Below are 13,775 nucleotides of genomic sequence, written 5' to 3' on the forward strand. Positions count from 1 at the left end.
TCAACACATAGTTTGTAACATTTTGATCTCTGAAACAGAAAACAAAACAAAACAGGAGGCAGCACGCGGTGCTCCCCAGCAGAACCGGTGTTCTCATGCTGTGGGTGGTGACTTGATACGCCAAGCCTCATGCTTTCACTGTGCTTGCCCAGGCTGTGCAAAGCTGCTGAGAACTGCACATCTGGCACCTGCACAGCTGCTGGGCAGCAGCTTCCTACCTCTATTCCTGACCAGCACAGGAGGCACTTCCCATGCCTACAGTACTACAACATGCTTACTAAAGTCTGTAATGGCAGCCCATGCCAGTGCTTCACCACTCTCTCAGAGATATTTTTCCTCATACCCAGCCCGAACCTCCCCTGCCACAACATAAAGCCTTTCCTTTTCATCCCATCACTGTTACCTGGGAGGCTGAACCCCATCTCACCACAACCTCCCTTCAGGCAGCTGCAGAGAGCAATAATGTCTCCCCTGAGCCTCCTCCAGACTGAACAATCCCAGCTCCCTCAGCCTCTCCCCATCAGACTTGTGCTCCAGACCCCTCACAGCTCTGCTGCCCTTCTCTGCACACATTTCAGGGCCTGCATATCTTTCTTGTAGGGAGGGGCCCCGAACAAAACACAATAAGGCAACCCCATGGAGGAGTTTTGATGGCTACAGATCACCCTCACAAACCGCCCTTTGAACCTAAGGAGTCCCACATTGCCTAAAAGCTCCTGTTTTTCTTTAAAAGGGATGGCGCACTGCAGTCTCCTGGCCCTAATGGGCAACCTTCAACTCTGGGCTGGCACAACGAGCCAGCCTCGGCCTGCCCGAGCCGGGGGCGGGCGCCGTATGATGAAACCTGCCCGCGGGTTTCAGCAGGCGGCAGGGGAGGAGCTCGGCTACCGCTCGCTGCCTGGCACCGCGGCCGCTTCTTTCTCTGCTTGGCGCAGCTCGGACAGCAGCAGTCCCTGCAGGAGGCCGGTACGGGGTAGGAACCCGAGCGGGCGTGGGACCGGCGGGCTGCAGGGTCGCCCCGCCGCTCCTTCCGGGCCCTCGCCCGCCGCCGTTCTTCGGCCAGGCTGGGGTTGGGGGGGAGGCTGCCCGGGGCCGCGGAGGAAGGGGAGGCCCAGGCCCTCTGTGGGGGCGGAACTCGAGGTTCTGGTGTGCTGGGAGGTCGGGTGTGATCGCCTGTCTGGGGTTGAGGGGCGGGCTGTCGCGTATTTCTCGCCGTTTGGCTCTATGGAAGAGCAGAAGACTCAGGGGGGAGGGGCAGCCTGATGCACGGCATGAGGAAGGAGTGTGCAGGTACCGCTTATTTCCCTGCTGCTGCTTTCTTCCGCCGGCTCTGGTCCGACCTGTGGTTGGTGGTGATGGGCAAGCATTCTGAAGGCGCTTAGTGAGGCTGAACGCCTGTCCCTTCCTGCTGCTTAAACTGAATTTCTTGAGCTGGTCAAGGGTTGCTTATCATACCTGCATGCTGAGTTTTACCTTGTGTTAATAAGGTCTGCTGCTCTCTTTATCAGTTATCTTTATAGTCCAGCAACTGATAGCCTGCTTTTTTTATTTATCAACATGTTGTATCCATGCTTTCCAGCTGTCATTTCCTGCATGTAGGTCAGGTAGGTGATTGGACTTAATGTTCTGTAAGGATTCCTTCAGCCTAGGTGATTCTGTTCTTACTGAACATGTTTTCCATTTCCAGATAACTCAGCAGCTTCACAATGTGCGGTATCTGGGCCTTGTTTGGAAGTGATGAATGCCTTTCTGTCCAGTGTCTGAGTGCCATGAAGATAGCGCACAGAGGTCCTGATGCATTTCGTTTTGAGAATGTCAATGGATTCACCAACTGTTGTTTTGGTTTCCACCGCCTTGCGGTTGTTGACCAGCTGTATGGCATGCAGCCGATCCGGGTGAAGAAGTTCCCTTATCTGTGGCTGTGTTACAATGGAGAAATCTACAATTTCAAACAGGTAAGTGTATGGGTCGTAGAGTCATAGCATATGCTGAGCTTAAATATCATCGAGACAGTGGGAATCCACACAGGACCGCCCAAAACCATATCCTGTGCCTGAGAGCACTGTCCGTATAGTTTGTATATTGCTGCTGAACTTTGTGTGCCAGTGCTGAGATGTGTTTCTTGTAAAGGGAAATGATTCAGATCATCCAAAATTAGAGTATAAAGCAGCTTATGGTTTTTGACTGATTCTGAATCATGCTGCAGCTAAATGCTTAAAATGGATCAGAAATTGAGCATGGTGGTATTAGAAATATATGAATAATCTGAAGTGTCTTACATTTCTAACACATAGTTTTGAAGTTGGGCTGCTGTCAGCGATGTCATTGGGGATTTGGTTGAATAGGAAGGAGACTGATATTATGTAATCTATTAAGTATCTGGCTATCTGAAAGGTAGGATGTACATACAGCAGGGCAAAGTGTGTGTGAAGGGTATTGTATCAGCAGTCTGTAATATTCATTTTGTTTTGCATTGCATTTTCTTCTCTTGCTGTAAGGAGTAAAAATCACTCTCAGTTCATGTTACACACAGAAACCTAAGGGGAATGTAATGATGTAAAACTTGGTGTTCTGTCAGCAGGAACTTGTTTAGCTGTTTTCCCTACCTTGGTTAAGAGTCTTCTTTCTTTTTCTTACCTATGAAAGAATCATTGGTGAAATGGCCATCTTATTTTGGGTCTTAGTTATTTTAATATCTAATCAATTTGATCCAAATCTTTGTCCCATGAATAGCAATTAAAACCAGAGAACATAAGTTAAAATGCAAAAGCACTGATTATATGGGGTTTCTTCACTTCCTGGTGTTTTACTGAAACTCCCACCAGAAGCTGTTGAAAGGCCTCTAGAAGCAGCACCAGAAGAACATGAATTACACTTGATTTTAATGCAGCTGTCTTCTGTTTCTGGTCCTATTTTGAGTGGGATTTTTAGAACCTGTAACTGACTCCTTCTGCCTTTTCTCTGTGGAATATGTGCTTCCTAAAGCCAGGGTTGTGTGCCTGCAGTTTTATTTCTCCTAACAGAAGTGCTTCCCTGAAAACAGGCCATAATTCACATTGCTTGAGTTTGCAGAATTAGTCTGTGTTGGCTCTGAGATGGTCCTGGATAATATTTTGAGTACAAAAGTGTAATTTCCTTCTTTGGTGGAAATACTTATGAAACTATAATATTGACATATATATGAAACTATAATAGTGCTCTATTTTACGAAAGAAAATCCCTCGTTTTCTTTAGTAAGTTTTCTTTACGGTTGTTTTGTTTTGTTTTTCCTTCAATTGTTAAGCAGTGTTTGTAACTGTTTGTGTGTTTCTTTTCTTAGTTGCAGAAGCAGTTTGGATTTGAGTATCAGACACTGGTGGATGGTGAGGTTATCCTTCATCTTTACAACAGAGGAGGAATAGAACAAACAGCATCTATGCTGGATGGTGTATTTGCTTTCATCCTTCTGGACACAGCAAACAGAAAAGTGTTTCTGGCAAGAGACACCTATGGAGTCAGACCACTGTTCAAGGTGCTGACTGACGATGGATTTTTGGGTGTCTGTTCTGAGGCAAAAGGTAAACAGTTGTGTTGAGCATCTAGTATTAAGTATTGTTATTGGAGGCACGAGATATTTAAGTTAGCCCAAAGTTGAAATGTAGTCTGTAGAGCTAGGCTGGATTTATGCTTCAATAAATGATATTAGAATTTGTTCCTGGCATTCAATGGGAAATAATGCCGCAAGAACTTACAGTCTGTAAAATCCATGAATTTTAAAACCCTACTGAAATTTCCTGTAGCTTTGGATAATTTTTAATAGATGCTTATTTTGTATGATGAGGTGGTGTTTGTTTGTTTTTGTCCTTTGTGATGACACTTTCACCGTTATTTATGTATTTATTTGTAAATAACTCTCTCTAGTCTTAACACTTGCATAAACAAATCTGAAGTTTAGTGAGGTATACCTTAAATATTCCAGGTTAAACTCTCTCTTTTTTTATTTCCTCCTGTTTTATCTATAGGACTTATCAACTTAAAGCATTCAACATCCTTATTTCCTAAAGTGGAACCATTTCTTCCGGGTCATTATGAAGTGCTGGATTTGAAGCCCTCTGGCAAGGTTGCGTCAGTAGAAGTAGTAAAGTTTCATAGCTATAAAGATGAACCACTCCACGCTGCTTGTGATACAGTGGAAAATCTGCCTTCAGGTAGTACAGCAAATCATTTCCTATTAATCCTGATTAAAAAGTGTAAATCAGAATAAACTCATAATCTTTGGTTATTAAACTATCTTTTGGTTTTGTCTTCTTTCTCCTGGACAAGGCTTTGATCTTGAAACAGTGAAGAGCAACATCCGAGTTCTGTTTGAAAATGCTGTTAGAAAGCGTTTGATGGCTCACAGAAGGATTGGTTGTCTTTTGTCAGGTAAATAGCACAGAATGCAGCAATTCTGTGTCTTCTTTCACTTCCCAGCTATCATCGACCAATGAGAAGAAAGAATACCGACTGTTCTGCTGTGATGTGCCTGAAGTGATCTGAATCTTCCACTTGCTTTCTTAGTTACAGAGAACTTAATGGTCCGTGATACAGTTTTCTAGTTTACAAATATCTTGAAAGTTAACTAGCTTCTGGACCAATATTACTTAGTACACTCATTTTCAGGTGAGGTAGTAGCTTGTGGTGGTACAAGAAGTTGATTTCTGACTTAGCTGATCAGAGTGATGTGGTGGTTCAGATTTGCGGAGCTATGGCTCTGTAGCCATGGGACTGGCATCTTATTCACTGTGTTTCTGTAGCACTTCTTTGTATTTCTGGGTAGAGTTCTGATAACACTGTTTATTCTTGCACTGAACATCAGCAGTTACACTCATTTTTCACGTATCCTAGCAAGTGGGCATCTGAATGAGAGAGAACTGACCAGGAGATACTGTTGGAGTATTTCTTTGCTGTGACATGATAAAAAGAAGGGAGGTAAATGAAACATGAGACATGGGGTGCTGGAGTGTCTCAGACGCAGTAAATATCTGAAAGTTGCTTTTGGAACAGGCTTTTTAAATGAGAGGACAGTTGGCTACTCAGATCCACATGTACACTGCATATCAGTGGTAAAACTGAAGTCCTGTACTGGTAAGATACCAGAGTATCTCCATGCTTCACAATTTTGAGTATGCCTGGAACATCACAGGTTGAGATGCTTGCTCTTCCAGTCTCAAAGGGATTGGAAGTCAGCTTCACAGTAGGAACACAGTTCGCATTTCCCCGATTTTCAATCCCAAGCACTCAGTTTGATTTCTGTGCTCTCTGTCTTTCCTCTCACTTTGAGTGAAATTCATGTAATTTCTAGAAGGAAATTTTTGTCAGGGAAAGGTTCCCACCAAGGGTGATCAGGGTGGGAATGTCTGCTAATGCACTCAGCTGAAAAACTAGGTACAGAGTGTAGGAAACAAGCAAAGGGACATATTGACTTCTCTGTTAAAACTGCAGGCAAGTACAGGAGAACAGATATTGTGCTTTGCTCAGTTCTTAAAAGGGAGAGCAACAAGTAGAAGTGGACAAGGAGCAGCAGAACTACCTATTCTGAGTAAAATAGAAGAGCCTTAGGATGTCTCTTGGTATTTTATTGTTTGTCTGTTTTCCAAACTGTTCAAATGTATTTCACTCAAAATGTTAAACATGCTTTTGAAAAATGATCAGGGAAAGATGTAATTCTTACACTAAATGTTCTGTCATAGGTCATACAAAAGGTTTTTGCTTTATTTTGTTTATTCAAACAGCAAATTGAAAACAATCTTTGCTTAGTTTTTTTAGTAAAGTAACATATGTAGAAGATGATGGAGAGCAGTTTTGAGATGAGTAAACCCAACTGTAGCAGAATTGAGAAGGGACATCTCTAGTCGTACAATGTTAAGCAGAGGTAAATGTGCGGCTTCACAGAAGTGCTTTAAATTCATGTTGCTTAAAAATGAGACCTGCATGTGAAATTCTGCTATCTAGAGTTAGTGCCCCTAGAAGGAAGTAAAAAACAGTCAGTCATCAAACCAAATAATCTGGCATTTTGTTCTTTGTTTTGTTTTTAAAAGGGGGCTTAGATTCCAGCTTGGTTGCAGCTGTTCTTCTGAAACTGATGAAAGAAATGAACATAAAATATCCACTACAAACCTTTGCAATTGGGATGGAAAACAGCCCTGATTTACTGGCTGCCAGAAAGGTATAGTAAATATTGCTTCCAGGCTGTTCTGAGTTGTTGAGTATTAAAGAATGCATGTTAATTGTGCTAACTTCTTGATGTGGTATTGATTGTGGTACTGATTAAAATGTTAAGATGTAAATCAGTTTGCTGTGAATCATTTAGTGCAACATCTGCTGTTTAATTAATGGCTACAGAAAGAGGATTTGAGCCGTAGCTATTTTCTCTTTATTTTTTTGGAAGACTTTTTGTGATGGGCTATTACTTTATTGTTCCTAAAGGAAGCAGTACTTCAGAATGGTCTCAGTTCTGCTACTCCTAAAACTCGTTTTTATGGTCAGTCACCATGCTATTGTTCCTCTGCTAATGGCATTTGCTTGTAAGTTAAATACTTCCAAGTTCCTTGTCAGCATCTTGAATTAAGAGCCACATACAAATGGTTGGGTATCTGAGGTACCCTTTGGGTATCCAGCTGTCATAACTTTTGAGCTGCCTTTTCTCTTCTGAGTAAACTGCAAAGTATTTAAATGCTCTGCAGATTCTGTTAGGCTTTGGGAAAGCAGTTCAACATTCTGCAATCGTGACTGAGCACTGTATAGTTGGGAAGTGTTCCCTTTGACAAAGTACCACTGCAAGTGGGAGCGGCTGCTACAGCATTGTCTTTTCCTGTCCTTAAGTCCTATAATTCTCACTGTTTGTGGCATAAGGGAGCTGATGCTTCCAATGGGAGTGTTTAAAAATGTTTTAATTGAAGAGCAATACATTATTGTAACTTCTTACCAACAGGTGGCAGCACATATAGGCAGTGAGCATCATGAAGTAATATTTAATTCTGAAGAGGGAATTCAGGCAGTAGAGGAGGTTATCTTCTCTTTGGAAACTTATGATATAACAACAGTAAGAGCTTCAATCGGTAAGATTTTTAATAGCAATACTCGTTTTGTATTGCTTTAATAACATTTTATGCAAAACTCTTTCATCATTAACTGTTATAGAACTTGGGAACTGAGACTCCCAAGTTCCTGCTTCCAACTCTCATCTGTGACATCACATTGAGGTCAAACTGGTTATTATTTTCAGTCACTGACTGTATAAGACATTGTTAAAAGCTATTCCTGAAACTTTGTGAAGAAAAAGGAATGTGAGATAAAAAATATTTGCTCTATGGGTCTAGATTTTCCATTCTGATAAGTATGAATGTGGAAGAAGAAGGAAAACATACAGGTTATATGAGGCATAACCTGTATTTGAGGCATAGAGTTTGAGGTACTCAGTGTTACCATAGTGGAGCAGTTATGGTTACCACATTTCTTGCATAATCTTAATACTGAAGTGAAATATTTATTATCACCATCTGGTAATACATGCACATTGAAGTCAGGTAGACTTCTCCTAATGTATGCTTGATTCTGAGAAATGACAGTCACCAGCAGGTCCTTAGAATAAGTTACCAACATGATAATAATGAAAAACTTTAATCTAGTGTGGCCTTGTGCCTAATGCGAGCTGTGGCATTTTACCCAGTTACATTTACATCAGCCTATAGCTTTGTAAACAAATTAATAAGCCATATAGATAAAACAATTTTGAAAACTCAGGTCCCTGAATGGAATTTTACATTTTGCAGTGTGAAATACTGAAAACATTTGTTTAAGAAATAAAGCCAACTTTTCATCTGCTATCCTTATTTCGGGATCATTTCCTGTTAAGAGATATAGTAAAATAGTTCCTTTTCAATCGGTCTTTAATACTTCTGTTATAAAAGCATATTGTTTGGAAAGATTTATTGGGGGAAGGACATAACTCTGATTAATAAATACTTCGTTAGAAAAAAAAAAAGATGAGCTTATCTGGTTCAATTCACAGTGGCAGAGATAAGCAGCAACTTTTGCTGGTATTTTTGTTCCCCAAAGCTGGAAGGTTTGTTTTTTTTCAGCACTCTGCTGAGATTAAACATGCTTCATTTCTAATTGAGTTGGAAGAACTTCTGTGTTTGTTCCCATGGGAATCTTCCAGCATTCCCAGGATGACTAATGCATACATTTTTCATGTTTTGAGTGCAAACTGTAAGTACACAGTTTAGATGTATGTGCAGCATTTAGTTTGTGTAGCTGGTGATGGTTGGCTATGAACAACAACGAGGTTGTTGCGTGTTAGTGCATGTTGGTGCGCTGCAGTTCTCTGCTACAGAAGAAATTATTATAGGCAAGAAACTTCTGAGATACTAAATTAAAACTGTACCAACTGTGTATAACATATATAGCTGTATTTTAATAACTTCATTCTTCTTTTAAGGTATGTATCTTGTCTCCAAATACATACGCAAGAAAACAGACAGTGTGGTCATTTTTTCGGGAGAAGGCTCAGATGAGTTGACTCAAGGATATATATATTTCCATAAAGTAAGTGTATTTCCAGCAGGCCCTTGGACTTCTTGTTCTTCCCTTAAATAGAAAATCTCTACTGAGATTTCAAGGCATGAAGTTTGAGAGTTGTCCTCACAGCTATATACCTGTTGAGACTTTCTCTTGAGGTGGCATAAAATCCAAGGGACTCGATCACTTGGAAAAGTAACTTTTTCAAACTTGCTTGGACTGTTACTTCTTGTGTGTATTCTTTGCTAGTTCTAAGACCGTGTGAGTCTTGCTTGAGCTCCTGAAAATGAATATAACTAAAATTAGATTCTGTATGCTTCCAGTTTATAATGATGTATTTGCAAAGGGGTGCATTGGTCTTACACCTTTGTTTTGTATTTGAAGAGAGCCTGCTTATTTCTATAAGTAGGTATGCACTTAGTGTGCAAGTTGGACAAGTTTTAGTCAGCTGTCACAGACTTGCTTGGCACGTGCAAATGTAGGATAGTGAGTAATGGTTCCCTTACTGCAGCTACATACACGTGTCTGGTTACAGGCGCCATCTCCTGAAGAGGCTGCAGAAGAGAGTGAGAGGCTTCTGAAAGAGCTCTACCTGTTTGATGTACTTCGTGCAGACAGAACTACTGCAGCACATGGGTAAGGTGTGGTCTCTTGGACGCTGAGGACGCCTGATTTAAGAGCTTAACAAGATAATAGAAGTTGCTTTGCCATTGAGAAGACCGTAATGGTTACTTGTTGACTTGTTGCTGCTTGAACTACTGAATGCTTTAGAATATTGTGTCACTTGATAATTTTATTATTGTCTGGATCTAAACTACTCTGGGAAGAACATCGGTCTTAAGAGCAGTAGTAACAAACTGGATGCAATCTGTTCTCTGCTTGAACTCCATATCTAGTATAGCATCTCCATTTGCCTTTGAAGTTGAGAAACTTATTGTCTCTTGACGGAAAACACTGAGAATGGTTCTTCCTATCAAAGACACAATTACTGTGATTTTATTTGTTGCCTACATTACTCTAATGTTATTTATTGCTTTCAAGTGTCCTTAAAAGCCATGTCATCTATAAGAGAATGTGAGCAGAAAGACTGTATTTGTATATCTGCTACTGATATATCCTACATATGCTATAGGATAAGTAGGCAGCTGCTGAATGGTGTCTATACAGGCTCTCTTTCAGCATTTTCTGAACATATGAATAAATGTGGATTTCAGAAATAACAGTAGAAATCTTTGCTTGATTCTGTGACATCTTTACGAATACTGATGCAAATCCCAGTCAGCAGCTTGCTGGTTCTTGGTAGCTCTCTAGAGGCAAACGGATTTTTCAGTGTATTTTTGTTTATGTGAAACAACAGATGTTGCAAATCCTGCAGGACCGTAGCTTGTAAATTCATTGTACCAGAAGCTGACCGGCAGATGGCGTCATAAATCATCTGAAATCTGTAGTTAATCCACTCAGACAATAAACTTAACTCTCCAAATGATGAATTAAATGGAGTTATTCATGAATTAGTCATGAGTTAGTCATGAATACAAGTGAAATTCCTTCCAATTAAAAGCAGAAAATCTCATGCTGATGTGAAAGACAAAGACAGCTTAACTGTTACGGATTTTATAAGTGACTTGTGTGTTGGATTAATTCATTATGTCTTCTATTTTTCTCCCCCATTTAGTCTTGAGCTAAGAGTCCCATTTTTGGATCATCGCTTTACTTCTTATTATTTATCTCTACCAGCAGAACTGCGAATTCCAAAGGTGTGTAAAATTACGTTTGAACCCAAATGCAAACTTATAAATCAGCAACTATGTGTTTTAAGCATGATTGAATTACTGAATTCCGTGTGACCGAATATGATTTTAAATATAATGAAATATTGGACTACTGGGTACTCTTTTCTGTTTCCTTTTGAAAGGAAATAATTTCTTAGCCAAGTATTTAAATCTTTGTACTGCAGTTCCTAAGACTCATGGCATTGTTTGTCATTCTGCAAACAGAATGGAATCGAAAAATACCTTTTAAGACAGTCCTTTGAAGATTCCAACTTGCTTCCCAAAGAAATACTCTGGAGACCCAAAGAAGCTTTCAGTGATGGTATTGCATCAGTAAAGAAATCCTGGTTTTCTATTCTTCAGGACTATATTGATCAACAGGTATAGTACCACAGTATTTGGGGTTTTTCTCTTTCACATTTAGTTATATTGAGATATTGCTACCAAAGAGGAAACAGATTATATGCTTAGTTGGGAGAAATTGGAATGTGATAGTAACTTGAGTTTCATGGTGGAGGAGCAAGAAAAGTTTTAATCAGCAGCCTTCCAGATATCCAGGTTTGTAGAATTGAAGAATGGCTGGGGTTGGAAGGGACCTTAAAAAATAATCTAGTTCCAACTCCACTGCTGTAGGCAGGGCTGCTTCCCTCTAGTTCAGGCTGCACAGGGCCCCATCCAGCCTGGCCTTAAGTGCCGTCAGAGATGGGGCTGGGATGGGAGTTGCTTAAAGACATTTGAAATCATAGGTATAAAGAAATGCTAGAGCCTGGCAGAAATGACTGTAAGGAAATGAGCATCATTTAAGTATCTGGATTGCAAATTAGATTCTGTGTTGGCAAACACAATTTCTGGGCTATAAGCAAAGCAGCTGCTTCAGTTGAAGACACTTGCATGAACTTACTCTGCAGTGAAGTAACAGTATAATTACTATAATGTCCTTTCTTGTTCATTTCATTTGTTTTTTTCCTAGCCATGCCTAGCTAAGCCCTTTTGTTTTTTAATGCCTTTCTTTGCATTGATAACCACTAAAGACTTACAGCACTTTGACTTCAGACAAAGGATAGTCTCTGGTGCATAGAGGTGGTTAATCACTGAGAAGAAAGATTAACAACCCATTTAATACCAGAGCTCTGTTACGCTGAAATATTTGTAGTTAGGCCTATGGATGAGCACTTGTCTGTCTTACTACCAACTGTCCTTCTCTACTTTATCCACAGGCAAGAAAGTAGTTGGGTCACACAGTAGTGTTGTGCTGCCCCTACTGAGTATGTAATGGTGTAGTAGGGGCAATTTTATTTCATGTCTGTGGGGAATTACACAGTGTGTTGTGCAGGTTTTCTTCCTTCCTTTCTTAGCCACTTCAGCAGCTGCAAGTGTCTTCTGCCTCTGCGTCCCAGGTCTTCTGATGCTAGGAGCATAGTTATACAAGCAGAGTGAACAGCTCAGTATGAGCAGAAAAGAAAAGGACACCATTTGCATGGAAGAAGACTGCTTCAAGTTATGCCAGTTGACTCACAGTGAAGAGAAGGATAAGAAAAAAAGGGGGTTTTTGAGCTTAATAACAAAGGGAAATTACATGTAATCTCATGTAATACCGAGAGAAACATTAACAGCACTGGACATGTAGTTATGTGTCCATAAAGATGGAAAGGAGCCTGTGACAAAAGTTCACCTGTGAGAAACCTCTTTCTGCCTTGATAGGCTGCTTATGGTGATGAATTCTTATGACTGACTTACAGCAAATTGGCTTGTGTAAATTAGAAAGCAGCTTAATGTGAATTCTGCTGTTTCTACAGGTTGATGACCTTCTGCTGGAAAAGGCAGCGGAGAAATATCCGTTCAATCCTCCTAGAACAAAAGAAAGTTACTACTACCGTCAGATCTTTGAGAAGCACTACCCAGGGCGAAGCAACTGGCTGCCCCACTACTGGATGCCAAGATGGGTTAAAGCAACTGATCCTTCCGCTCGCACATTGAAACATTACAAGTCAGCTGCTCAAGAGTAGCTGTTGATATAATCCCCTAAATACAAGTGCTGCAAGCAATTTGTATGCGCTCTCCTTTGAAAAGAAAAAATAAATATGCGAGCCTAAAGCTTAAGTGGTCTTTGAGATGGATTTTGAAAATGCTATTGAAAATAAGAGCTTTTTGTGGTTATTATTCTATTATAAAATTAATCCTGCTGTACCAAAATTTTGAAATTCACGGGAAAATACTTTATAGAAGAGTTTGGTTCCTTAGGTGATGGGCTCAAATGTGTTGATTTGCCTCGCAGACATTTAGTATGTTTTAATGTGAACTTGAGGCAAAGTGATACAAACTGTTGTGGGTCCTCTGAGAATAAGGCAAGTTCACCTGAGCTGTTTAGTGATTTGTATGCCTCAATATTGGGGTTTGGATAGTCTGTCTGTATTACTCTGTTCTGAAAGTCTTTCCAGTAATTCACGAGAACCTTGGTCTAGTTTTGGAAAGAATACGTAGCTGTGCAGAGGTGCTTACTAGTGTTGATAATGGTGGTGGTGCTGGGTCATACTTAAATGAAACTAATGGGAATCTTCCTTGTTACTGTAAAGCCCCAAGTTGTCCCTTTTGAATCTTTTAAATATACCACCTGTCTAAAGTTAGCCGTGACTGTTATCAAAGAGAAGCTGAGTTATGTCTTTGTTTCTATCTCAGGGTCTTCGACTTTTAAATGTATTTATTATTCTGGAAAACAGAGCATGAACTGGGTGATCAGTGTCAGTCTGATGGAACTTACATGACTAAATATTTCAAGCATTTTTTCACTTACTGTGAGGTGGAAAGGCTGACTGTTGCTGCTCAGCTGTATGTGATCGACTGTGTGGTGAGCCAGCCCTCTTAACCATGGATTGTAGGCAGACTAAGCACCTTCGAAGACAATGAAATTAGGGACCTTGCTTAAGAAAATGGAAAAAGGAAGAGAAAACAGATTTCATTAAGCATAAGAACTTTTAATGCTGTTAAGGACAATTTTTTTATTACTTATGTAGGAACTGCTTTTTTAAAGGTAATGTGAAACAAAAGTATGAGTGCTGCAGACTGACTTGACTGCCATCATGCTAGACAGTAGTCTAGTTTAACATCCCTCTTGACAAGGAAACCAAAGCCATAAGCAATTCTGATATTAAAAAATAATAATAATTCATAAAGTGATTGATGGTCTGTTCGTTACTTTTTTCACCCCTCCTAATCCACTGAGTCCTTTTGAATTTCTGAGTTTGCATCTTTGATCCAGAAATCTCGCAGTGGGACTGTGGAGCCCAGGATCTGTTGAGCTTTACAAGTAGTGGATATATTTTGCCTTGCATGTACTGGTTAGTTGTAAACATGCCATGAGTAAGACAATACTGTGTCCAGTTTGGGGCCCCTCACTGCAAGAAAGACACTGAGGCCCTGGAAGGTGTTCAAAGGAGGGCAGCAAAGCTGGTGAGGGGTCTGGAG

General features: G+C 40.4%; 1 protein-coding gene across 5 annotated transcripts; it reads left to right on the forward strand.

Moving 5' to 3' along the window:
• Nucleotides 1–837: 837 nt before the first annotated feature.
• ASNS (asparagine synthetase (glutamine-hydrolyzing)) lies at nt 838–13,486 on the forward strand. 5 transcript variants are annotated; one of them, XM_072328310.1, is made up of 13 exons: nt 838–966; nt 1,580–1,604; nt 1,688–1,955; nt 3,320–3,557; nt 4,002–4,187; nt 4,303–4,404; nt 6,060–6,187; nt 6,953–7,079; nt 8,462–8,568; nt 9,077–9,177; nt 10,217–10,298; nt 10,539–10,694; nt 12,110–13,486. In XM_072328310.1, the coding sequence occupies exons 3-13, from the start codon at nt 1,707–1,709 to the stop codon at nt 12,317–12,319; spliced, it is 1,686 nt and encodes a 561-aa protein (XP_072184411.1). In that variant the 5' UTR covers nt 838–966; nt 1,580–1,604; nt 1,688–1,706; the 3' UTR covers nt 12,320–13,486. The 5 variants fall into 5 exon arrangements, with proteins under 5 accessions (XP_072184411.1, XP_072184410.1, XP_072184412.1 ...); XM_072328312.1 differs by having other exon boundaries at nt 880–973; XM_072328313.1 differs by lacking the exon at nt 838–966 and adding an exon at nt 1,122–1,140.
• The last annotated feature ends 289 nt before the right edge of the window (nt 13,487–13,775 follow it).

Source organism: Excalfactoria chinensis, chromosome 2, assembly GCF_039878825.1.
Source record: "Excalfactoria chinensis isolate bCotChi1 chromosome 2, bCotChi1.hap2, whole genome shotgun sequence".
Lineage (NCBI taxonomy): Eukaryota > Metazoa > Chordata > Aves > Galliformes > Phasianidae > Excalfactoria > Excalfactoria chinensis.